The 25,234-nt window shown below is 63.0% G+C and overlaps 2 protein-coding genes across 9 annotated transcripts; one reads left to right on the top strand and one right to left on the bottom strand.

The window, feature by feature from the left end:
• The first annotated feature begins 317 nt into the window (after positions 1-317).
• Positions 318-3,622, top strand: ISYNA1 (inositol-3-phosphate synthase 1). Its single transcript, XM_065917403.1, has 11 exons — positions 318-442; positions 549-677; positions 830-991; positions 1,355-1,487; positions 1,570-1,763; positions 1,963-2,112; positions 2,186-2,401; positions 2,514-2,678; positions 2,770-2,883; positions 2,958-3,175; positions 3,300-3,622. Exons 2-11 carry the CDS (start codon positions 558-560, stop codon positions 3,499-3,501), a joined length of 1,674 nt encoding a protein of 557 aa, XP_065773475.1. The 5' UTR covers positions 318-442; positions 549-557; the 3' UTR covers positions 3,502-3,622.
• A 242-nt stretch (positions 3,623-3,864) lies between these two features.
• On the bottom strand, positions 3,865-19,543 carry SSBP4 (single stranded DNA binding protein 4). 8 transcript variants are annotated; one of them, XM_065917413.1, is made up of 18 exons: positions 19,177-19,543; positions 10,847-10,919; positions 10,407-10,468; positions 10,233-10,291; positions 7,442-7,531; positions 6,981-7,046; positions 6,706-6,765; positions 6,551-6,620; positions 6,360-6,427; positions 6,213-6,280; positions 5,860-5,905; positions 5,738-5,773; positions 5,580-5,634; positions 5,422-5,492; positions 5,250-5,328; positions 4,844-4,872; positions 4,500-4,723; positions 3,865-4,252 (listed from the first exon to the last, which is right to left on the bottom strand). In XM_065917413.1, the coding sequence occupies exons 2-17, from the start codon at positions 10,900-10,902 to the stop codon at positions 4,514-4,516; spliced, it is 1,125 nt and encodes a 374-aa protein (XP_065773485.1). In that variant the 5' UTR covers positions 10,903-10,919; positions 19,177-19,543; the 3' UTR covers positions 3,865-4,252; positions 4,500-4,513. The 8 variants fall into 8 exon arrangements, with proteins under 8 accessions (XP_065773485.1, XP_065773480.1, XP_065773483.1 ...); XM_065917408.1 differs by having other exon boundaries at positions 10,233-10,317; positions 19,177-19,539; XM_065917411.1 differs by having other exon boundaries at positions 4,616-4,723; positions 10,233-10,317; positions 19,177-19,537.
• Positions 19,544-25,234: the final 5,691 nt, after the last annotated feature.

Below are 25,234 nucleotides of genomic sequence, written 5' to 3' on the forward strand. Positions count from 1 at the left end.
TGCCTCAGTTTCCCTTGCCTTAGTTTCTCCAGAGACGCCCCTTCTCCAACCCACCAAATAATGAGTTTCCAAGCCTAACTCAAACTCTGCCTCGTGGCTGGGGCTTGGCGCTCACTTAGAGCTTTAAAGTCCTCTTTGGTACAGTCGGGATAGGCGGCCGGGGGTCCTAAGTGACTTACGCGGGCCGAGTTAGGACCGGGGCCTGGAGCCCAGGTTATTTGACCAACCGGCCAACAACCAGACCGCGGCGGAGGCTTGGGACCGAAAGGCCTCGAACCCGAGCCCAAGGTCGGTGCGCGCCCTCCCCCCGCCGCGAGCGCCCCTCCTCCCGCGCGCGGGCGGAGCGAGGGGCGGGGCGGGGGTGGCGCCACGGCTCTTTTCTCTGGAGTTCGCGCGCCCCGAGCTCTAGCCGTCCGCCGCTGCCCCAGCCGACTCCACATCGGTGAGTGCCGCCCCGGGAGGGGTGCAGGCTCCCCGGGGACTGAAGTCGGCTTGGCCCAGCCAGTTCTTGGGACCCCGCTGACCTCCTGCCAACCCCGCACCCCCAGATTGTCGCGATGGAGGTCGCAACTGAGTTCGTGGTCGAGAGCCCCGACGTGGTCTACAGCCCCGAGACCATCGAGGCGCAGTACGAGTACCGGACGACGAGCGTCAGCCGCGAGGGCAGCGTACTCAAGGTAGGCGAGGGGCCGTTCGGCGGGCCACGGGGCTGGGGGAGTCAGGGAGCGGGGAGGGAGCGGGAACTGCCCAACGTCTGCGATCCCCGACCCAGTAGTAGCGAGCGAGGAGGGGCCTGCGGTCCCTGGCTCACCCCGCTGCCCACCCCCAGGTGCACCCCACGTCCACGCGCTTCACTTTCCGGACCGCCCGGCAGGTGCCCCGGCTCGGGGTCATGCTCGTCGGCTGGGGCGGCAACAACGGCTCCACGCTGACCGCTGCCGTGCTGGCCAACCGACTGCGCTTGTCCTGGCCCACGCGCACCGGCCGCAAGGTGGGGAGTCGGGTGGGGCTCGGTCGGAGAGAGGGCTTCGCTGGAATCCCTGCGGCGGGGGAGGGGCTCCTACGGAGGAGTGGGCCCACAGGGGGCGGGGTTTCTGGCTGCGGGCGGACTCCGGGCGGGGTTTCCACGGGGGGCGGGGATTCCTCAGGGGTCTTGCGGGGGCGGAGCCTAAGGTGTGGGAGGGCTTCAGGGTGGGACCTCCCGAGCGGAGCGGCTTCCGCCTAGGGTTAGAGCTCCGAGGGGAGGTGCCCAAAGCAGGGCGGAGCTTGCGGGTGCCGGGCGGGGCCCTGGCCTGCTCGAGGCCCTCCCCACGCCACGCCCACCTCTCACTGCGCTCCCGCTGCCGCCCCCCAGGAGGCCAACTACTACGGCTCGCTGACGCAGGCAGGCACCGTTAGCCTGGGCCTGGACGCCGAGGGCAAGGAAGTGTTCGTGCCCTTCAGTTCACTGCTGCCCATGGTGGCGCCCGATGACCTCGTGTTCGACGGTGGGCGGTGCCCTGGGCCGGGGGTGGGGCGGGAGGCGGGGCCGAGGCTTGGGGCCGGGCCGAGCTTGAGGGTACCCCCCAGGCTGGGACATATCTTCGCTGAACCTGGCGGAGGCAATGCGGCGCGCACAGGTACTGGATTGGGGACTGCAGGAGCAACTCTGGCCGCACATGGAGGCCATGCGCCCGCGGCCCTCTGTCTACATCCCGGAGTTCATCGCAGCTAACCAGAGCGCGCGCGCCGACAACGTCATCCCGGGCACGCGCGCGCAGCAGGTGCAGCCCCTCCCCGTGCCCCTTATCCCCTGCCACTTGTTCTTCCCAGCCATTTGTCCTCCCCGCCCCCCCGCACCTGCTCTTCTTTTGTCCCCACGTTCCCATCCTGAGGGTCCAGCGCACTTGGGAAACTGAGTAGCCCAGGCCTCCACAGGTCGGAGGAGCCTGTACAACCTCCCCTCACCTTCCCCATCCCCAGCTGGAGCAGATCCGCAGGGACATCCGCGACTTCCGGTCCAGCGCCGGCCTGGACAAAGTCATCGTGCTGTGGACGGCGAACACGGAGCGCTTCTGCGAAGTGATACCGGGCCTAAATGACACCGCTGAGAACCTGCTGCGCACCATCCAGGTGGTGGGGCGGAGTGGGATCAGGGCCAGCCCCCAGGGACTCCTCTGTGCTGACTGGCCCCCTTTGTCTGCAGCTGGGCCTGGAAGTGTCGCCCTCCACACTCTTCGCTGTGGCCAGCATCTTGGAGGGCTGTGCCTTCCTCAATGGGTCCCCACAGAACACGCTGGTACCCGGTGCCCTCGAGCTCGCGTGGCAGCGCCGCGTTTTTGTGGGTGGAGACGACTTCAAGTCAGGCCAGACCAAGGTTAAGTCTGTGCTCGTGGACTTTCTTATCGGCTCTGGCCTCAAGGTGTGTGGGCCTGGGGGACTGCTCAGCTCAGGAAGCGGGGGCCTGGACCCCCCAGGGCTGGGCTTGTGTGCTGCGAGGCCTGCAGCTACCGGGGGTCCCCTTGTCCCCCCAGACCATGTCCATCGTGAGCTACAACCACCTGGGCAACAACGACGGGCAGAACTTGTCCGCGCCACCACAGTTCCGCTCCAAGGAGGTGTCCAAGAGCAGCGTGGTGGACGACATGGTGCACAGCAACCCGGTGCTCTACTCGCCGGGCGAGCGGCCCGACCACTGCGTGCGTGGGGCGCGGGAGTGGGGGCAGGGGCCAGGGCGAGGGCGCGCCCAGCCGAGGGCAGGGACCCGTGTGACCTCCTGCCGCCCCCCAGGTGGTCATCAAATACGTGCCATACGTGGGTGACAGCAAGCGTGCCCTGGATGAGTACACATCGGAGCTGATGCTGGGTGGGACCAACACGTTGGTGCTGCACAACACGTGCGAGGTGTGGGGCGCGGGGGGCAGGAGCAGCGGGGCGGCCGCCAACCCGGCCCACCTCCTGACCCGCTGGCCCCCTAGGACTCGCTCCTGGCCGCGCCCATCATGCTGGACCTGGCCCTGCTGACTGAACTGTGTCAGCGAGTGAGCTTCTGCACCGACATCGACCCTGACCCGCAGAGCTTCCACCCAGTGCTGTCGCTGCTCGGCTTCCTCTTCAAGGCGCCACTTGCACCGCCCGGCAGCCCCGTGGTCAATGCGCTCTTCCGCCAGCGCAGCTGCATCGAGAATATCCTCAGGTGTGCCCCAGCCTTGGGGGTCCCCATCCACGGCCAGGATGTCCGCTGGAGGCGCTGTGCGAGGGCCTAGGGACTGCACAGCAGTCTCAGGGTCTAGCCCCGCTGAGCCCTGATCATCCCCCAGGGCCTGCGTGGGGCTCCCTCCGCAGAACCACATGCTTCTGGAGCACAAGATGGAACGCCCTGGCCTCAAGAGAGTTGGGCCCTTGGCCACCGCCTCCCTGGTGCTTTGCAAGAAAGGATCTGTGCCGACCGCACCCAATGGCTGTACTGGTGACGCCAATGGGCACTCACAGGCTGAGGCACCCCAGATGCCCACCACCTAAGGCCCTGGCCTTAGGAGTTACGACTCCCCTGTAACTCCTGCCCCCATTGCTCCCCAGGACCCGACCCTTCTAGGCCCCCTGAAGACAATAAAGCTAGTGCCACTATGAGCCACATCTGTATTCTTGGCGTCTGCAACTCTAAACCTGCCCAACCCCAGCCCCATCTCCATTTTTCATCAGTAGACTCCTACCTCCCCTTCCCAACTCTATTGCCCCAACTCTCTGGAACTTTCCAGAACTGCCCCCGCCCCCCTTGGGAGGAGGGGGTAGGAGCGGGCGGCTCTGCCTAACCACAACCCTTGAAGGCTAGGCTAATAAGTAGGGTGTGGCTGCTGCAAGGCAAAGAAAAAATTTGAGACCAGATACCAAAAACCAAAATCAAGTTACATTTATTGATGGGGCCCACCCCTGCTGTCCAGGGGAAAGGAAGGTCCCTCAAGGAGCGCCCCCCCAGGACAAAACAGAAATGACGGGAAGGGCCCAAACTGGAAAGAACGTCTCTGAGGTCCTTGTGTGTTTGATTTTTTATATATATATATAAAATGAATAAGTCCTTGGTGCGGGGCCTCCCAGCCATCCAAGCCTTGACTGGGAGTCCAGCTGCCCGCATTGTGACCTCAGACCCTCACCCTGCGGACCACCCGAGCCCCTGGACCTTGGCCCCGGGCAGGGGCGCTGGGCAGAAGCCGAGGCCGGCAGTGGGCAAGGGTCTGCGGCCCCATCACACGCTCATGGTCATCCCGGGGGAGTACTGCGGAAAGACGAGGGGGTGGCGCGCGGGGGCCGGCTCAGTTCCGGCCTAGGCTGGGACCCGCCCCCCGGGGGGAATGGGGGACAGGGAGGTGTGGACGGGGAAGAGGACAGGATCAGGTGGCGGTACGTGGGGGAGCCACGGGTCCCAGGGCTGGGGGTGGGATGTGGACAGGGTGGTGAGACGGGGCGGGCCGGGGGGAGGGGAAAGGAGGAGGAAGGGAAGGATGCCGCGGCCGCCCCCCCACCTGGCCCGCCGCGGTCACGGTCTTGCTCTGGCCCCCCGGCCGCCCCGCCGGGGTCTGCCCGCCAGGCCCCTCCGGCCCGACGCCGCCGCGGGGGGGGAGTCGACGCAGTCGCTTACGCTTTCGCTCGGGAACGGGTGCAGGAAGGTCCCGGCGGCCGCCATCTCGCCGTCGTCCCGCGGGGTGCCCGGGGTGTTGCTCAGGCCGGCCACGGCGCCGGGGGAGCTCTGGGGGCGGCCGCGGTCAGCGCGAACCCCGGCCGCGCGGCCCCGCCGGGACTCTGCTTCTCCCACCTGGCCGCCCCCGCAGCCCCGCCCCCCCCCCCCCACGGAGCGCCGCCCCCTCACCTTCGGCAACCCGTCCAGATCGCCCGAGCCTGTGGACCGACAGACGGCGGACACGCGGCTCAGTCGCGCCGGCGCCGCCAAGCCCGTTCCACCGATCCCTCCGCAAACTCCGCTCCCCGCCCCTCCGCGACGGCCGCGACCCCTCCCGCGGCCCAGCCCATTGGGAGGGCCCTGATCGGGGCGGGGGTCAGGGCTGGCGGCCGGGCCTCCCCACGGTTTCGTTGCTGGACCCTCCCCCAGCTCAGCCGGTCACCCAGCAGCCCAGAGAACCAAAGGCGCCTTCAATGCCCGCCCAGCACACAGAGGCGGACGGGCTGAACGAGGCCGCCAGGGGGCGCACGAGGCTCGCGGAGCAGCGGGGCGGGGGCGGGTGTGTGGGTGTCGGCGTCCCCGGACACCCACTCACCCAGGGATCCGTTCACGTGGTGAGGCTCCATCGCGCTCATGGCGGCCATGGGGCCCTCCGGACCAGGGCCAAGCGGGAACTGCAGGCAGAGAAGCAGCCTGGGCCTCGGGCCACCGGCTCCCCGCCCCCAACCAACCACCACCCCGCCCCGACCCCCGCCAGCCCTGCTTACATTAGACCTGCCGGCGCCCGGCCCGATGGGGTTCATGATGGTGTACATGTTCTCGCTAGAGTTGGTGGAGTCTGAGACAGCGCACGAGGGGGCGGGGTGTCAGAGGCGCTTCCCCCACCAAGCACAGCCCTCCCTACGCCCCGTTCAGGCTGTCGTACCTCCAGGGCTAGGCATGATGGGGGTTCCAGGGGGCCCACCTCCTCCTGGGGGTCCCTGCACACAGAGGGAAGCACAGACGGTGAGAAAGTCCCCCCCATGTGTCACCCCACAACCCTTGCGCTCAGGCCCCAGGTGTCCCAGCTTAGGCCCCACTCACCGAGTAGCTGCCGGGGGAGGAGGAGGAGTAGGGGATCTGGGGAGAGGGGCAGCTGTGAGCAGTCCGCCCACTCCACCACCCCGCCGACTTTTAATCACCCCACACCCCTCCCGGATACTCACCGAGTTGCCACTGGGGCTGGCCCACGGGCCGCGCACTCCGGGGCCCCTAGAAGAGACAGGGGTGGACCCGGGGTCTCAGCCCGGTGGTACCCTGCCCCCCAGCACACACTCCCTGACACCCACTCCGCCGCAGGCGCCCTCAGAGCAGCAGCTGTGGGCCACGCAGATTCCAGGCCGGCCTTCAAATCCCAAGCCAGTCATGGCTCACTGGTCTTTGAGCCTGAGCTTCCCCACCCAGCAGAGAAGTCAACACTGCCAGGGACTGCTGTGTGGGGTCTGCCTCAGTACCCCCAGCCCGTGAAGTGGGGAGCTGCCCACCTGGGCTCGCTCCTAGGGGTCCCTGAGGGCCTTACATGTTCATGGTAGGCAAGCCGGGGCCAGCAAGAGAGTTAGGTGGGGGCCGCATGCCACCTCCGTAGCTCTGCGAAGGCAAAGGGGCGCGTGAGTGCAGGCTTAGCAGGGCAGCCCCTGAAACTCCCGTCACCCGGGCCGGCCCTTACCTGGGGCCCAACGCCGGCCATGCCCCGGGGAGGCGTCACCCTCTGCATGGGGCCCATGCTCGAATGCCCTGGGGGCAGAAGGAAGAGTGGGCTCAGGTCTGGCCCATTTCCCCGCGTGGATACGCGCTATGATGCGTTCTGGGGTCCTGGTTGGCTGGTGGGGGGACAGCAGCTGGAGCTTCCCTACTCACCCTGCGCTCGCGGGGAGGGCTCCATGGTGCCAGGGAGGAGGGGCTGGGAGCCGGGGAGGCCCACGGGAGGCTGCGGATGGGGAGTGGCAGCACTGAGTGGGGTGCCCCCACCCCGGCCCAACTCCTGCCCCCCCCTCCCCACATTCCCCTCTCACCTGACTCGGCATCCGCAGGGTGGGCCGGGGGCCCCCTGGGAACCGCGGTGACATGAAGGGCTGGAAGAGGTCGGCCGGGGGTCAGCACCCCCCCCCCACCTGCTCAGCCCTCAAAGTTAGCCGGTTCCTGCTGCCGCCGGGCCCCCAGCCTTCCTCCAGCACCAGCCGACATACCTCAGCCCGCGGTGCCCGGGTGCCTAGTTCAGTGGTACTCGCCCAGGGGCCCCGGGGAGGGGTGTGCGTGCGCGAAGGGGCGGGGCGTTACAAGTCCTTACCTGAACATGAGGCCCCATCATGGGGGCGTTGGGGTTGTGGGGGGAAGGCTGGGAGCCGGGGGGGCCCTAGGAGGACAGAACCAGGCGGGTTGGGAGGAGGGAGGTCACCCGAAGTTCCACGGTTTCCTGTGGCTCTGCTGAGCCTGGCAGGGCAGGGGCGTGGACGCCGTGGAGGCTGGAGAAGGGGCCAGCTAGCCCCCTCTGCGGGATGTGGCGGGGGAGGGGCCGGGTGTGGACCCTAAAGGTAGGGTTATGGGCAGGACCCCTGGCTCAGAGAGCCAAGCTTTGCGGCCCCAGGCACCCTGACACGCGAGCAGTCCTAGCGCAGAGCCCCCGCCCTCCTTGGCACTGGGGCCCAGGCAGCTCCACCCCTCTCTCTGGCCCTACCAGGGACGGCACAGTATATACCCACCCTGTCACTGCCCACCCAGGCAGACAGGGGGTCCCAGCCCTGGCTGTACCTGGAAGAAGCCGGGTGCCATGGGGCCTGATGCCATTGCATCATTGGGGGCCATGCTCCCCATCACCGGGCTGGGGGCCGCTGCAGCGCTCTGCAGGAGCGGGAGAGATGGCAAGACCCAAGTCCGGTCACTTTCTGAACCAGTTTTTTCTCTTCTCTCCAAACAGCCAGCCCCACAGAACAAGGAACCCAAGCCATCTAACTACTCAAGCACGGAAGGACTGGGCAGGGGGGCTAACACTGAGCAGAGTCCTTGTCTCCCCCCACCCCCACCCCAGGCTTAGCAGCCCCATATGCTGAGTGGCCCTAAGCAAGGGCTCTGCCTCTGTGCTGCACTCATGACCCGCAGGTGATCAGGGCCCCGACCTGCGGAGGCCCCAGACTAGGGAGGCGGCCAGGGACGCCAGCCCCGGGTGAGTCCACCCTGAGGATTCTAGGGGTCTGCCCGGAACGCCAGTGTGTGCTTCATCCTTCTAGCACAGGCTTGTTCTTTTGGTCTGAATCCAACTTCAGATGGGTGGGGGCACAGACGCCCCCTCCCGGCCCATCCCAACCAGCCCTGAATCCTTCTGGCTGGCAAGGCAGCTTAGCTGGGGCCCCAAGACCCCTCAAATCAACAGCAAACATCAGTAGGCAGCTTGGAGATGAACCTCCCTCCCAGAGGGTTCCTTCTCGGAGCAACCAGCAACCATACAGGAAGGACAGGGAAGGAAGAGCAGCACTCCCCAGTGCCTCTCCAGGCCCCCAGTCTCTCTTCAGATGGAGGAGGGGACAAGACCCGGTGTCTGAGAGGGGAGATCTGGAGTCTGCCAAGGGTGGAGATGCTGGTGGCAGGCCCAGAGTTGGCAGGGGGACAGGCTGACAGGCCACTTCCTCTGGCTGGTTCCAAGTCCCAGGCTTGTCTGCCTTTGGGGCCCAAAGAGCAGGGGGAGGGGGCAGAAAGAGGACTAGTCTTCAGGGCAGAGGAGATACATCAAAGGACAGGGAAGGGGGAGGACGCTGCAGGCACTGAGGGGAGCGCTTCTCTTGAGGCCCCTTGACTCGTGTCTCTCCCTGGCCGGAGGGGAACAGCTCTGGGCCCTGGGTTTGTCCACCCTCCCCAGCCCACTGGGAGGGCAGCCCCCCCCCCCCCTTTTGAGCCGTGGCAGGCGGCGCCAGAGCATTTCCTGGTCGGGGAAGGTGGCTAGCGGTGCGGGTGGCTGGCTTTCCAGACCTTGAGGTGTGGGGGTGGGGAAAAGATGGGGCTCCCCAAGTCTAGGCCTTGAAGGTAATCCGGGGGGTATGGGTCGGGCCTATCCTTCCCGGTGGGTGACCTGAGCTGGACCCCCCACGTCAATCATCCACCCGGAGGCACCAGTCGGGCCCGCGTTGTCATGACGACAGGCTGGGCGCGCTCCCGTTTCCTGGAGACGCGGAGGTCGGCCCCCAGCCCAGAGGCGCTGACTGAGCCCCCTCAGAAGCTAGGGGCTGGGAAGGAGGAGGGAGCCCCGACTGCGAGGGGGAAGCGGCAGGACGCTCCTCACCCCACCTCCAGTAAGTGCGGAGGTGGGGCAGAACATGCAGCCGGCTTCAGTCTGCTGACACAGGGACCCTGTCACCCCGGAGCCGGGCCGCCGCGCCCTGATGTCATGGTAACCAGCGTGCTCCGGGAAGCGCGCTTACTCCTGGGAGACCGCGCACTCTTCCCTCCCCCGGAGATGTGGGGGCGGGGACAGGGACGAAGCCGGGGGCGGAGAGGGAAGGGCGGACTGCTCAGCCGGGAGGAGGAACAGAGCCCCCAGGGACCCCGGAAAGGCACAGGGAGGAGTGGGGTGCACTGGGGCGAAGGAGTCGGACCCACGCCGAGTCACATGCGCACACAGCTCCAGACACGTCTGCTACCCCCGTTCTGGCCGGACCACAACATGACCAGTGGAACCTGATGGGGGTGAACAGCAGTGACGGCCCCCCATAAAAGCACATACAGCGTGGCCGGGGCGTCTTCGGGGACACGGTGAACCCTGGCCTTTTCGGACTGCACCCTGGCCCTTCTGTATTGGGGGGCGGCCTCTGTCGGGAGGCGGTGCCCGGTGTGGGCCTCCCGCTAACTGCAGAGAGGGAGGTGGAGGGCAGGCCCTGAGAGGCACCCCGCCCCAGGGGCACAGCTGAGCGGAGGGCTCAGGATGTGAACTGCCGCTGCAGAGGGGAGGGGGAGGGCAGGGGGAGTCTCTCTGCGGGGCTGGGTGAGCAAGCCCCACAAACCGGGAGGAAGAGGGTAAAGGCAGGAGGCGGCCAACGCCTCCCACGTGAGCCCCCTCCTGTTACCCAGCCTCTGCTCTGGACAACACTGACTCCCCAACTTGCACCGAAACCCAAGGCCCAAGAGGCGAAGTGAGCAGCCCCAGTCGCCGAGCAAGGCTGGGAGGTCTGCCAAGCCAGGCCTCTCCATCGCCAGGGTGTACCCCTGCTTGGGCCCCCACTCAGAAGGCTGGGGGAGGGGGCAAGCGTGGGGGACGGCCAGCCCCACCCTGCACACAAAGAGGCAGGCAGCCAGGAAGGCGGCAACTGGGGTTTGGTCTATCGGGTTCCACACGGGGTTCACACGAGGGGAAGCAAAGGAGGGGCTGGCCTCCGGAGGGTCTCGGGCTTATGGGGACCCGCAGGAGCCGGGTGCAGTGGAGGACTCCCCCCACAAAAGCCACACTCTCAGGTCAAACCCCACAGCCCGGCCCACTTGCCCACTGGAGCCCCCTCAAGAGCACAGGCCCCTGCCCACGCCCAGCCCTGGTCCCAACCGCGGGGCGGGGACTCACGTAGTCCTGGAAAGCCTTGGCTTCGCTCGAGTGCTCACACGCCTCTCTGCGGTCGGGCGCTGCACAGTACAAGTCCCAGAACACACTGTGGGCGGCAGGGGAGGGGGAGATGGTTTCCCCACGCGCCCCCACCCAGGCCCCCTCCAAGGCCCGCCCGCACCGCCTCGCACGCACCACCACCAGGAATGCAGGAAGCCCGGGGGCTCCCCCAGCGTAATGTTCTTCTCCCAGCGGATCTGCAGGGGAGAGGAAAGAAGGTGAGGCGCTCGCTGCCCATCTCTGTCTGACCCCCTCCCCTCCCGAGAGGCAGCGCCAGCCCAGCCTGGGAGCCCAGGAAACACTGGGGCAGGAAACCAGTGGGTCAGAGTCGGGGAGCCAGGAGGGGGGCAGCTTGATGAGGAGCCCGCGGAGAAGCGGGAGGCAGATCCTCAGATGGATGGACAGATGCCAGAATGCCCATCTGCAGACCCAGCCCCAGCCCAGCCCTCAGCTTCCAGGGCGTGACCTGACCCTACCACAGGAGACCTGATAAAAAGGGGTAGGGAGGCCCCAGGGTGCGGGGGCTAAGGAAGGGTCTGGTGTGGGGGGGTCCCTGCCTGGCTGGGCCAGCTTACCTCAGACAGAAAGGTCTGGGCTGACTTCTGGGCACCGACGTGGAGCAGGTACTCATACACGTACAACGCCAGCCTGCAGGCGGTCAGGTAGGGCCAGTCAGAGGCCTGGGCCAGACTCAGTGTCCCGCCCCAAGGGTCCCCGGGAGGGGCTCTCAGGCCAAGTGCCTGCCTTCCTAGTGGGAAGGTGGAGAAGGCCCCTCCCCGTGCCCCCTCCTGCCAGCCTCACTCCCTCCCCTTCACTGGTCCCCTGCTGTCCCAGTTCCCCCGCTCCTCAGAAGAGATAGACGGCCTCCATGCCAGTTGCTCAGCCTGACCACCTCCACATCAACACCCAGCCTGCAGGCCCCTGGAGTCCCCAGACCCACTTCCAGGTCAAAATCTGTTCCGTTCAACACCCCCCCGATGGACCAAGTCCGGGGCCTGTCCCACCAATCCCGAGACCTCCGAGCAGCCTTGATCCCAGAGGCCCTCTGCTAGGAGAAGGGGCTCCTGGGCTCCATCCCAGATCGCGCTCTGGGTGGGCCTCCCGGCAGACACCCTGGTCCACGTGGCCAGGGCCCAGTGCCTCGTGCGTGCCCAGCCACAGCTGCTGAGAAAAGAGAGCGACTCTCTGACCTGAGGTCTTCCTCCTCCAGGCCCCCGGGACCCCGTCCTTCTCTAGGGTCAGTGTGCGCCCACCAGTGGTGGCTATGACATACCCGTGCCAGCCCCCTAGGAGACTCTGGGGGACGGGAGGCAGGGCCAACAGTGCCACTCAGCTGTCACAACACCGCCTTGTCCAAATGCCCACGCGCCCAGCACCCACGGACGCACCGGCTTGGCCACTGCCCAGGCCAAGAGCATGGGCCACGCTCCAACCAGCAGTACCACTCACGGGCCACACAAGGAAGCCAGACCATCCATATTGCCTTCCAGGCCTTTCCATCCCTGGCTTCCGCCACCCCCCAGTCTGTCTGCCACACCAGCCAGCAGAGGGACAACGCCCCACCCGCTGGGGTCACCCAGTCACCCTCTACTGTCCCAGCCCCTCGGGGCACCCCAGGGTCCTCCTACTGCCCAACCAGGCCCCAGATGGGCTGAGGGGAGTCTGAGTCCGAGACTGCAGGCTCCCCGAGGGCCGGCCTGAGGTTGCTCTGGTGAAAGCTGGAGGCCCTTCCAGCTGCCTGCCCCCTCAGCTGGCTGCCCTCCTCTGGCTGACAGCCCCATCTTAAAACAACCTTGCTTTGACTCAGGCTGGTTTTCTCTCGCTCTTCCCAGCCAGGCTGCTCAATCCTCCCATCCCAGCCCCTTCAGCAGACCACCCAGGCTCCAGACCGCAGCAAGGTCCTTCTGTCCCGGCCTCAGCCCTATGGCTTCTGCCCTTGTACTAGACCTTCTTCCTTTCTTCACCCATCCATCCCTTCATTCATTCAACACTCATTCACGCAGCGCCTCCCTGAGTAGTGACTACCACAGACTCCTGTCCTCCCAGAGGCTACCAGCTTGCGGGGAGAGATGGAGGAGCAACAATACAAAGGAGAACGTAAGTGATCTGGTGGGCTGGAAGGCAGTGCATGCCACAGGAGGACAAGGGGGGCTATTAGGGAGTCAGGGTGGGCAGCTGTCCCAGGGCAAGGTATGTCCACAGCTTGCATTATACCCCGAACTGTGACAGCCGCGGGAAGGACAGAAGCGGGGCGCTGAGAGGGGGGATTTGTGGGTTTCCCCCAAGACTAGCCAAGGTCCCCGCCTTGTCATCACACTCCTCTCAGTAGCTCCTCAAGGCCCAGGCGACGTCAGGTTCCAACATCGCACCCAACAGTCTTCAGCATCCTCCTTTCTCAGGCCCAGCGATCTTCCTCACCCTTCGGCCTCGGTGCTCGTCTGTCCAACTCACTCGCAGAGCCCCCTGGCTTTCTAGAGGCCTCCTGAGCCTTCACCAGTGGTCTGCATCCGCCCAGTTGCATCCGCCTGGTCCAAGCCCATCAGTACAAGAATGAACACAAAAAAGCCGATGGGGCCAGAGCAGACCTGAGCAGCTCCCGCCAGCTCACTTCCTCACCTTGCAGGCAAAGAGAGAGGCAGTGAGAGGTCCACCTGGACCCGGTCACCTTGGGGGGCAGTGCAGGGAGCAGGAAAGGCCAGGGGATGAGACACCCAGAGACAGGGAGTAAGACGGAGCGGGGGAGGGGGCCCGGGAGGCTGCTCCAGAAGGGACGCAGGGGGCTGCAGATCCCCCACCCCTACCAAGGGCAGAGGGTCTCCTCAGGGCTCTGGAGTCCTCTGAAGAGCATGCTGGCTCCCACCAAGGGGTCAGGCCGCCAGCCCACCATGTCCTCCTCCATCACCTCTCACCCTCCACCCTCGGGTGGCAAGTGACCTGGGACACAGGTCTGGGAACCCACCCCGGCCTGCTCTCCTCCCCTCTCCCTGGGTGGCCTCCCCTCCTGCTTGGATGACTGACTGCTGCAGCTGCCCACAGGCTTGCTCAGAACTCAGTGTCCACTGCCCACTTGGTATCTTAAAGGCCCAGCCCCACCTCAGCTTCTTCTGCTCCCCTTCCCCTCCTGTTCCCCAACCTGGGTGGTCTGAACACACAAGTGTGCGGTGTAAGTGTGAAGACCCACCCAGCTATCCTCCAGGGATCACTACATTTTACCGAATTTAGGGGAAAAACTTAAGGAAAAAGCCCTCTCTCCTCATCCTGAGCCTTCTCCCCGCCTTCCTCAGCACACTCTGGGTCCAGGCTGCCGCCATCACTTACCTGGAGTTCAACAAAGACTGCTTCCTTCCTTCCCCACCAGCACTCCGCACACAGACCCTCCTCTACTCCCCCCTCCCTCCCACAAACTAACCACTCACTACCTTTCCACCCCAGGGCCTTTGCACAGGCTGTTTCCCTGCTCAGGGCACTTCAGCTAGAGACCCTCATGGCCCCACTGTCACCTGTAAGAGACGTCTTCATCACTTCTAACCCCAGCCCTGCTCCAGTCTACCCTCGCCTGCATCATTTTATTTATCTCCGTTTGACACCAGGCACTCCGCTCACTGCCTGTAGCCCCCACTGAATGTCGCTTTGGGCGGGCAGGGACTTCATCTCACTCTTGAGCTTACCTGGCACTGGGCCCTCAGCCGTCTGGAGGAATGGATCCTGAACCCCCTGGGGATGTCGGGGAAGCACTGCAGAGGTAAGCACCTACTATTCTGATGTTAAGGATTTGGGGTTTTATCCCAAGAGCATAGAGAAGCCAGAGAAGGTTTTCAGTTTTGCTGAAACCGAAAACCTTACATGCTAGTACTTTTCATTTTTATCTGGAACAAGTCTCAGAGAACTGGGAGCAGTTTTGTTTGCCTGAAGCCTGGGCTGGTGGTTTGGGCACCTCCAGAGCTCTCCCCTCTGGGGCGCTTCTGGCTTGGGGGCCCCTGTCCAAGCCCTGAGTGGGGTTGTGGGAAAGGGCCTGGGCTCTGGGTCCAAATCCCGGTCCTGCCCCAGCCCTGGCCAGCAGATGACCTACAGAATGAAGAGCCCCTCCATCCGAGGGGATCCCCGCTGCAGGAGGGCAGGAGACGGGAGGGAGCAGGGGGTGCACTGGAGGGCCCCCCTCCAGAAGGACCGGTGACCTGGAGCATGCGGGGTGCCTGGACCCGGGGTGCCTACGGGGAGAAGTGCCCGCGGGCCTCCCTGCAGCTGCGCACGGAGTAGAGGCAAGGATGGGGTACCGGGGCCTCCCAGGAAACTTCATTATCAGGAGTTACCGTAACTGGCCAAGAATCAAGGTAACAGGGGCTCCCTGCTCAGCTCCCCCTCCCCCCAGAGCCCCTGGAGGCATGTGCGCTGGGGGCTGGGAGAAGCCCTTCACTCTAGGCCTTACGTCAGCCCTCCACCCTCAGCTCATCCACTGCCAGCCCCACCTACGCCCCTCAGGGACTCTCTCGCCCACAAGTTTCCTGCCTCCTCTCCACCACCCACAGGGCCAGGCCTTCAGCTCTCCAGAGCCACCCTCCTCACCAGCCTTCATGTTATGGCCTTCCCCCCACCCAGCAGCCAAAGGAACGACCCCCACTCATAAACTCCATCCCAGCATCCACCCCCAGATACTGCCTTCCCAGAAGGCTCCCTGTGTGGCTGGCTCCATCAGCCTCTCTCAAGAACCTCTTACGCATGAGCTCCCCTCCAACAAGGGTGCCCAGGGCCACACCTGGACACTCAGCTAGGGACGAGACAGACACACGGTCATTCCCTTGTCCACTGGGAAAACGGACGAACCACCTGAGGTGATGTGCTTGTATCAAAACCGACTCTGGTGGAAAAACACATAAGATGCCCGGCGACACTGGCCACAGCTGTCATTTATGGGACTATTCTACACCCACCTGGCAGCACGCAAGGTGTCCCAGAAGCCAATGTTTAGATGCCGCCCCCCAATTCAGGACAGCAGAGCCTCTGAGGCTGGAAGGGGGGAAGGATGCCAAGCGGACATAGGGACCTTCAGCCGTCCCTGTCACCTTCATCTCCTTATTTAAAAAGACCTGAAACCAATGACCAAACGCAAGCCCCCGTTAGTTCTGGGTGGGAAGTGCTCCGGGGACCTCCCTGTAGGTTGATGTTCATCATTTACAGGAGGAGAGGCTGTGTCTTCCTGCAGGCAGCCCACTCAGACCCCACCTCCCTCTCGCCCACCTGGCCTTCCCTCCCCTGTATTCTCTGGACCCTAGAGTCGCCACTGTGTGCCTGGAGCCCCAAGAGCACAATGAGCGTCCATTCTCTACCCAGCCTTGGGGTCATTTTGGAGAAGAGATTCTTCTGGCCAGAAGATGCTAGACAGATGACTGTCGTTCTGGACCCCTCTTATCTAGCTGCGCAGTTGTGAGGGTGGGCTCCATTTCCAAGCACCCTTAAGCAGGAAGACTTTTTAAAATTGACACCTGTCTTCTGCCCAGGTTGGAAGCAGGAGGTGTCTGACAGCCCCCCTCCTGGGGATCCTGGCACATCTCCAGCCATCCTTGTACCCTGGCTGGGGTCTGGGGGCTACCACTGTCCCTGGGGGAATGGTCTGCTTGTTCAGACATGTGCTGGGCTGGGTCTTAGGGTGTAGTGGTCAGGAAGGCAGGTGCTGGCCCAGAAGAAGCCCACATCCTAGCTAAGAGGGAGGTGAGTTACCGCACAAGCTGGTGGGGGGATCTGGTGCTGTGCAATTAAGAAAGTAAGTGGAAAAGTGGGTGGTGGTGAGGGGTGGGAGGGACCAGCTCTGTGGAAGATCTAGAGGATCTAGAGGAAGAGCCGTTTACTACGGGCACAGCAAGTGCAAAGGCCCTGGTGTGAGGTCGGGCCAAAGAGCTGGGGCTGGTACCCAGGGTGGGGGCGTGCCATGTGGGCTGGAGAGGTTTGTCTTTTAAAGTATGCTCCAGCTCCTTTGTGGAGTGGGGCTTATTGGGGGTCTGCCGGGGGGCGGGGGCGGGGGGAGAGGGCCAGGAAACCTGGGGGAGGCAGGCACAGTTACCTGGAACAGAGCTGACTGTGGCAGTTTAGGGGATGGCCATGGAGATAATAGAAGGGAAGAAACAGGTTTGTACCATACGTAAAATAGACAGCCAATGGAACTTTTCTGTGTGATTCAGGGAACTCAAACTGGGCTCTGTAACAACCTAGAGGATGGGATGGGATGGGAGGTGGAGAGGAGGTTCAAGAGGAGGGGACACATGTATACCTATGGCTATTTCATGTTGATGTGTGGCAGAAATCAAACCAATTTTGTAAAGTAATTATTTTTCAATTAAAAATAAATTAAAAAAAAAAAAAAGAAAGAAACAGGTTTGAGCTGGGGAGGAGGGCTTTGGAATTGAGTTTCAACCCCACTGGACAACCCAGGGGAGATTCTGAGTCTTTGAATCCAGCCTCAGTTCTTGGCCAGAGATGGAAGAGGAGGTTATCTGAGTTCTTGGTCCCCCTCCATCATTTTTGGCCAGAGCTATCCTACCCTCAGCCATTTCTTGTCAGGAGGGTCCAGCAGAAGTGCTGGCTTGGAGACGAGGTTCTGCTGCTGCAAAAAAAAAAAACTTAGGAAAACAGCAGATGGTAGCATCCGCTTCACTGATGGGGATGCTAGGCTTTAGATAGGAAGGACCCCATCAAAAACTCAGGTTCAGGGGCACAGGAAAGCTCTTCGAAGTGTGGGGCTGATACACTAGAGAGGCAGACTGGAAGCTCTGAGCCTGGTTCGGTGTCCCACCTGAAATGCGGACAGTCAGCCTTGCAGGATTCTCACCAGGGCTGGGAGAGAGGCTGCAAGTAGAGTGCCTCTCACAGGCCGCCACCAACTGAGCCACTGAGTCTCTGGGCCTTTGTTTCCTCCTCTGTGTAATGGGTGAAGGGGGTTCCACTGCTCAGGTCGTTAACTCTCCAGGCCTGTTCTTTTCTCTCTGATCTCACCTTCCTGCCGCCTCCTGGCGTTCTTCTCCTTCCTTCTTTGGCCCCTGTTCTGAGCCCCCTCTGGCTCCCCATCTCAGAACGAGGTCTGGGCCAGCCTGTCCTAACAATGGACTTAAGAGTCTGCTGGGTGCACAGATGGTGGGTCCCTGCCCTTGGGGTTCACAGCACACAGTGGTGACGGCAGGCTCCAGGGAATACAGGGGAGGGAAGGCAGGGTGGGCGAGGGGGAGGTAGGGTCTGAGTAGGCTGCCTGCAGGAAGACACAGCCTCTCCTGTAAATGAAGAACGCTCCAGCTTACAGGGAGGCCCCAAGAGCACCTCCCACCAAGAACTAACCAGTGCTTGCATTTGGTCATTGGTTTCAGATCTTTTTAGATAAGGAAATGAAGGCTTCCCTGGTGGTTCAGTGCTGAAGAATCCACCTTGCAAGGCAAGGGACCCGGGTCTGATCCCTAGTCTGGGAAGATCCCACATGCTGTGGAGCAACTAAGCGGTGCATCGCAACTACCGAGCCAGCACTCTGGAGCCCAAGAGCCCCAACTACTGAGCCCTCGAGCTTTGCTTTTCCGCAGCCAAGAGAGAAACAGTTGCCGAGCTGTAAGAGATGAAAAACCCGCACGCTGCAATGAAGAGTAGCCCCTGCTTTCCACAACTGTAGAAAGCTGGTGTACAGCAACGAAGACCCACCACAGCCAAAAAAAAAAAAAATAAGTAAGTAAATCTTTAAATAAGGGGATGAAGGTGACAGGGACAGCTGAAGGTCCCGGTGTGGGTGGGAAGGGGTCCCAGTGTCAGCCCAGGTAGAAAACGCAGGACAGGAGAGAGCCCATGTTTAGGGCTCCTTTTCACTGCCCAGACTTTCAAATCCTCACTCCTGCTCTATTCCTTGAAGAGTCATCATGGGACCTCTCCCTGAGAACCCAGTCTCCTAACATCTCCAGCAGCTGGTGTCCCACACTAGGTGGCTTGATTTCTACGATCCTGCAAATCAGCCATCGCAAGCCTTCCCTTTTCCCTGGCACTATAACAATATCACAAACCACCATTGGGTGCCCTTGCTTGGATAGTCACAGGTCCTAGCACTTTTCAAATGCTCCCTAAACCTAAGAAGCGGAACTGTTATTACGTCTGCATTTCTCAGGATAAAGAGTGAGCTTAGGAGGCGGTACTCGCTCACCCAAAGTCACACCCCAGGTAAGTGGCAGTGCCAGGAGGCAGGCGCAGCAGCTCAGCTGCCACCCCACTCCAAGAAGCTCTGAGCGCCCCCAGCCCCTCATCGCAGAGTCTGGGAGTTAGGTACCTGTCTGTCTACCAGCCTGAACACATCTGCGACCCAAAGCCCAGCGCCATGCCCAGAACAAGTGGGCGCCCCAAGACTGTGAGCCCTGCGGCTTCCCCAAGGGCCCCACCCAGCTGCGCCAGGCCCCGCTGGACAGGTGGTCTTGCGGGGGTGGGCCCGCCGCCCCTCAGGCCCTTCTCCCATCTCTCAAGCTTTCACCAAGGAGCAGAGTAGGGGGCGGGCAGCAGAGTGGCCAGTCTCGCCTGCCCGGGAAACTTCCCCCAGAGGATGGGGGAAGTGGCACGAATCTCGCGACCCTTTAGTACCCCTCGGCTCTCGCGCGCCTCCGCAAATCTCGCACCCTTCGGGTCTCCCGCTCCCCTTCTACTCTCACGACCTCTCGGATCTCGCGTGTCCCCTCAAATCTCGCGACCCCTTAAACCTCTCATGCCCCTCGGTTCTACCGCGCTCTCACTTAGCTCGCGACTGCCCGAGCCCCTCCAGTCTGGTGCGCCCCCACAAATCTCGCTCGGACCCTCACCCACGTGCCCCACGCGATGCCCGCCGGCATTAGGGCCCACGGAAGCGGCGCGGCCACCGAGCCCCGCCCCCGGCTCCCGCGGTCCCGACCCACCGACTCACTTCTCTCGTGCCTGGCTGTCGGAGGGCACGGCCGAGCCCTTACCCCCCTTGGCGTACATGCTGCTCCGCACTGCCGCCGCCGCCGCCGCCGCCGGGGCCCCACACCTGTCAGGCGGCGCCGCGGGCCGCGCTCTCTGTCGCCATAGCTACCCCGCGCCCCGGGCCTCACCGCCCTGAGCCCCGTGCGGGCATCGCGGGCATTGTCCGCGCGGGGGAGCTCCAGACGGCGGCGGCGGCAGCTCCAGCTTTGGCTCTGGCCGCGGGTTTTATTTTCTTCCTCTCTTCCCTCAGCGCGGGCTGTTCCGGGAAGCGCGCGCCCCCTCCTCCTGCCGCGCGCGCCCCCGCCCGCCGCCACCCCGTCGCCCGCGGGCGCCGCTCTTAAAAGGGCGATGGCGGGAGCGCGGGTGGGTCCCGCCGCCGGGACCGTGGGCCGGGCGCGCACGCGCAGTGGCCGCCGCGGGGGGGAAGGGGCGTGGGGCTACACACACTCAGGGCGCGAGTGGGGACTGCCACTCGGGGGCGAACAACAGGACACAGCTGATAGCTGCTACACACGCAGCGTCCAGATAAGCCCAAATTGTACTCAGGAACACAGCCACACACTTAGTCGCGGTTACAGTCGCCGACACAGGACTCGTGAGTCCGCATGGCTGCTGGAGCAACTACTCATAGCCCCATAAAGCTACAGGCAGTCACACTGGGTGCATCGCCCCCGCAGAGCTGCCCACACCCAGCACGGGTGGGAACTGCCACACACACAGCCCGCCTACGGGACCCACTGTCATTCACGTAGGTATACACAGCTCAAAGAGTGGCTGTTACAAAACCCTGCAACACACGCTCCACACTCACATAGGTACCGAGCCGCACGGAGACACGCATAGGCACCGCTATGCCACAGCTCCCAACAGCTGTGGAAAGACTCCCCGCAGCTACCCTGGGGCACACCGTCGCAGCCTCCCGAGGGCTTCACACAGGGACCTGGGTCTCACCGAGCCAGAGACGACTCAGTCACGTGCAACACAGTCACACAACAGACACCACACGGACAAGACGCTCCTGGGTATCCAGGCTACCTCCTGGGAGCCACCCAGCACTGCCTGACAGTCACACCTGTTGTCAGTTGCAGGTGCTGGGTGACTTGACTGACTGGGTCACTTTCGCTGGCTCCGCCTCCCAGCCTGTGCCAGCTGCGAATATTCCACCTTAATAGCACCTCTGCAAGAGGCGGGGTGCAGGCAGTAGGCATCCCATTCTCCCTCCTAGGACCCCTCTTCTCCCCTCTGGGGGTGTGCAGAGGAGGTGGAGGACAGGGGCGCCTGGGGTGGGGTGGGGGGCGTGGAGACCTGTGTGCCAGGGTACCCGTGCGCAGTGTGCGCTGGACCTGCTTGGGCTGGGTGGGGGGAGGCGGCCTAGCTGTGACTTGTAGGTCTAGATGCTTCTGTGAATGTTTGCCGTGGATATTCTTTTTCTTTGCTTTGTACAGCCGCGAGTGTGTGTGTAAACACGCGGTTCCTCTGAGTGCACGTGTTCGTCTTTGTGCGTGGGGGGTTGGCAGGCGCCCCAGTCGCTGTCTGTTCCTTGCCCTGCGACGGTGGCTGTGTGTCCGCGGCGGTCGTGTGCTGGGCCGAGTGATGCCGCGTTACGTTTTGTACACTACTGTGTGTGCCTCCGCGAGTGGGTGGATTGCTGGCCCCCTGGGACCTGTGTTGTGTGTGGTTGTCCGCTCAGATTTCCTGTGTCGTGTGCGTCTTGATCGGAGCGCCTCAGCCGCTGCCGGCTGACCCCCGAATAAGCTTCCCTCTTAGTACCCCTCCCCTCCAGTGGCCTTCCCCCGACCCAGGCCTTCTGATGGGCGGGAAGTCTGGAGCCGCTGGGGTTCCCAACAGGCGAAGAGGAAGGGAAGGGCTAGGCCGGCCCCAGCCCCGCCTCCATCCCGAGGGGCCCCGGCCTGGGGTTGGGGGTGGGGAACGCCAGCCCTTCCCACTTCCTGTCCAGCCGGTCGTCCCCTCCCCCAACTTCCTCTCCCGCGGGCCTCCCGGCCCCCGGCAGGCGCGGAGGAGGGGCCCGCGCTGCGCTCTCATGGGGGCGCGGCCCGCCGGCTTCCGTCAGACGGTGAGCTGGAGGCTGTCCAATGTCCCGGGGGCCAGCGATGGACGTTGGCGTCAAGGACACCCTTGTCGTAATACCGGCTCCCACCACTGCTCTTCAGCACCTACTCGCGGCCAGGCACACAGAGGGTGTGACTCACCCAAGGCACACAGACATCTGTGACTCCCAGGTCCCCCAGACGCTCCAGTCATCACCCCGGACGCCCCCATTTATCTCTGAAGGCTCGGTGGCTCTCCAGAATTCTGTGTGCCCTGGGCAGGTCCCTGGCCTGCTCTGATCTGCGGTTCCTTGAGTTGATGAGAGTCTTCCTCCTCCTCACAAACATTTATTGAGCGCCTGCTGTATGCTGACTCTGTGGACCCAATCGGGACACACTGCTACAGCTTGTGGAGCAGAGGCTTCTGGCGAACAGGAGGATAATTTCAGAGAGTGCCACGTGCTGAGCAGAGGGAGGGGACCCCGGTGAAGAGGACGGGGCGACCGCTGGGGCAGAAGGCGGCGGGAGGGAGGGAGGCTGGGAGGCGGAGGCGCCCGCGGCCGGGCTAGCTGCGGAGGGGGGAGGCGCGGCGGGCAGGAGAGACTAGCACGGTTCTCATGGCAACGGGGACGGATCTGCAAAACACAGCCTCGGCGCCGGCGGAAAAGTCCGAAAAGAGCAAGATCTGGGTCCCAAGCGGCATCCGGGAAGCTGAGCCGAGCGCATCACGAACCGGATCGCGTGTCATGCAAAAGCAGAACCCGTCGAAACCCCCCACCCCCATCCCTCACCCTTGCAAGGGAGGGGCATGAGGAGAAAAGGATTTTTGGTTTTTTTTAAACAAGTGGGAGGGTGGATCTGAGACATCTGGAGGAAGACTTCGCGGCAAGTGCAAAGGCCCTGAGGCGGGCACACGGTTAAAGTGCTGGAGGCAGAGCGAGGAGGGCAGCGAGACTGGAGCAGGCAGGGAAGGAGCAGAGGAGCCGGGCCGATCCCGGCGGGGACGGGTTGGGCTTTGTTTTGAAGGGAATCGGGAGCCCCAGGAAGGTGTGTGGTCGCAAGGGGTGGGGTCTACGTCAGGATTTTAAGAAGCTCCAAGGGGCTGCCGGGTGGGTAGGGATGGCGTTGAGGAGGCAGGGATGTTGTTTCGGGAAGAGGCCCAGGTGGACAGAGTCGACCGGGGAATTGATTTAGGAGCAGGAGTAGGGGCTGGAGGGACGGTAAGCGAGGAGAGCTAAGGGTCAAGGCTGGATCGGATCCCGGTCGCCCCCGTGTGGCTGCGCGGGGGCTGCAGCCCTTAGCCGGGTATCTGACTCGTGATACCAGTGACTCCCCCAAACCCCAGCACCGCGAGGTCAGGGTCGTTGTCCGCGGGAGCCCGGAGTCAGCTCCGCTTTTAGGGCAGGGGGCTTGCCTGGGGGAGGAGCCATCCGTCCCCTCACTTCCTCCCCTCCGGCCCTTGCATTCTGCAGACCCTTCCTTCACAGGCCCACTCCTGGCCTTTGCACTAGCCCCTTCCTGCCGCCTGCAGCGCGCTTTCTCTGGCTACTGGCCTAGTCAGTTCTGGTCTCCTCCTTCGGACTTTGGCCACAGTATTCCTCCTTCTCCCCACCCCCACTTCTCTTCCTCCTCTGTCTCTTCCCTCCTCCCCTCCCCTTCTCCTCCCCCCCTTTCCTCCTCGCCTTGCCTGGCCGTCTCCTCCAGTTTTCTGGTTCTGCACTAGCCTTGGTTGGACTTGTCACTGTTAAGATAAAATAATGCCTAAGTCATCTGTTGGCAGCCCTCGCCTCCCTCTGAAAATGCCCTCCCTGCAGACACAGCGGTAGGGGTTCATGAATATGTTGCTTGCGTCGGTGGGAAGGCTAGTTTGGGTTTTCCCGTTGGTGGTTTTTCCTCTCCACAGGAGGTGGGTGCAGCCCGTTAACGGGATGGGATAGGGATTCAGGGAGGGTCCAGGATCCGAATCCGAGCCCCTCCCCAGCCGAGCGTGGGAGGCGACCACAGCTGGGAGCAGGGTCTGCGCCATGAGACGTTTCCTCGCAGAAGCTGTAATTATGGGTAATTTTCTAACTGCAACACAAAAATTAAAACCCAAACAACATCGGGAGGGAAGAAGCCAGAGCAGCTGGTGAGCACCGGGGCAGGCTGAGCCGCGGGTTCTAGCCTAGACCTGGGGGGTGGGGGGAGGAGCGAGCACGGGGGAGGGGGGAGGGAGGTGCGAAGGGACACAGCGGGGAGGGTCACTGGGACCGGCTGAACTCTGGAGAGCCAGCAAGCCCTTGTAGTCTCGGGTTATAGCCCAAATCGATCACCTGGAGGCGGAACTCCCCGGATGGAGGGTCTCCACCTGGGGCTGGAAACCTGGCGGTGTCGGGCCAGCTGGAGCCGATAGGAGTTCAGCCCCCCAGGCTCTCGGTGTCTGGAGAAACTCCAGGCGAGAGGAGGAACACTGGGGGACTGGGCGGAGGCGCCTCAGTCTAACCTACAGGCCGCCCCTCCCCCGCCACACCCAGTTCATCTTCCACTAAGCTTAATCTGAGGCAGTACACACACTGCCCTGCTTCCAGCCCTTTTCTTGGCTCCGAAACCCACAAATCAAGACCCCGCCTCTCCGCCCTGCACTTTCCAGAGTCAGACTAATCAGTGGGAATTGGTGCATCCAGCTCTGACAATCCTGTAAGTCCTCCCAGGAGCCTCACGAGAGAGGCCGCCTTGTGTTTTTCCTCCCCGTGTTACAGAATGGGAAAACTGAGGCTCAGGAAAACTTGGAGGGAGATACATGGGACGCCCAGAGGCAGCACCTCACTCACTGGAGCGCCCTCAGCTCCCCGTCTGGATCTAGAATACTCTGGGAAATTGGAGGCATTTTGTGAAAATCTCAAGAGCACAGAAGGGAAGAATGGGGGAGGGAGAGACCTACAGCAGCTGCAGAGAAAGTTCTGCAGGTGAAACTGAAGCTCAGGGCCAGGAAGCAGCCTGCCCGGGACGCACAGTAGAGAGCTGGAGACGCTGGGTCCCACTTTGGCGTCCCCAGCAACACCCCTCCGTCATCTCCTCTCTTTGGAGCTCCCCCTCTTTTCCTGTGGTGGAGGCGTTTCCATGGCAATCTAAAGCCCCAAGATTCCCAGGCAGTACAGGGGGAATGCTGGGAGTGCTGGGCTCTAGACAGGAAGGACCCTGCCGAAGACTCAGGTTCGGTGCACAGGGGGACTCTTCCAAGCGTGGGGCTGATACACTAGAGGGGCTGTTCTTCCCTTTTGAGGGGCTTCCCTGGTGGCTCAGCTGGTAGAGAATCCGCCTGCAATGCGGAGACCTGGGTTCAATCCCTGGGTTAGGAAAATCCCCTGGAGAAGGGAACTCCAGTACTCTGGCCTGGAGAATTCCACGGACTGTACAGTCCACGGGGTCGCAAAGAGCCGGACAGGACTGAGCGACTTTCATTTTCACTTCACTTTTCTCTGCTTTCAGCAGAAAATAACAGCACTGAGGAGTAGATGCTTGCTAAGCACCAGAAACCGGTCACTTCTGTTCATACTGCCGTTGTGGGCACGCAGCTCATTTTCCCACCCCAAAGCTTCAGTGGGGTTTGTCACCCCCCACCACACACCTGCCCAGCCCTTCCCCTAGCCAGCCTCTCCTTGTCCTTCCGGCCTCAGAGAGGCCCTCCAACTATCTGGGGGCACATTGCCGTGTTGGATTTCCCGCAAATCATGGTTTTGCACATTGATTGCCCATGTCCCCAGTAATCCATGAGCTCTAGGAGGGCAGAGAATTCGATGATCTTGTTCAGTGCTGTGTCCCTAGCACTTAGAACAAGTCTTGGCATACAGGAAGTGTTTGATAACTACCTGTTGCTGAACCAATGAGCTAAAAATTGCCAGTGTCCCCTCTGCTGAGAGTGGGGGGCAACACAGAACGTCACCTGCGGGCGCCCCAGACCATCTTGACCCCACCTTCCCGTTTTGGTCG

Source organism: Muntiacus reevesi, chromosome 1 (genome assembly GCF_963930625.1).
Source record: "Muntiacus reevesi chromosome 1, mMunRee1.1, whole genome shotgun sequence".
In the NCBI taxonomy this organism is placed as follows: domain Eukaryota; kingdom Metazoa; phylum Chordata; class Mammalia; order Artiodactyla; family Cervidae; genus Muntiacus; species Muntiacus reevesi.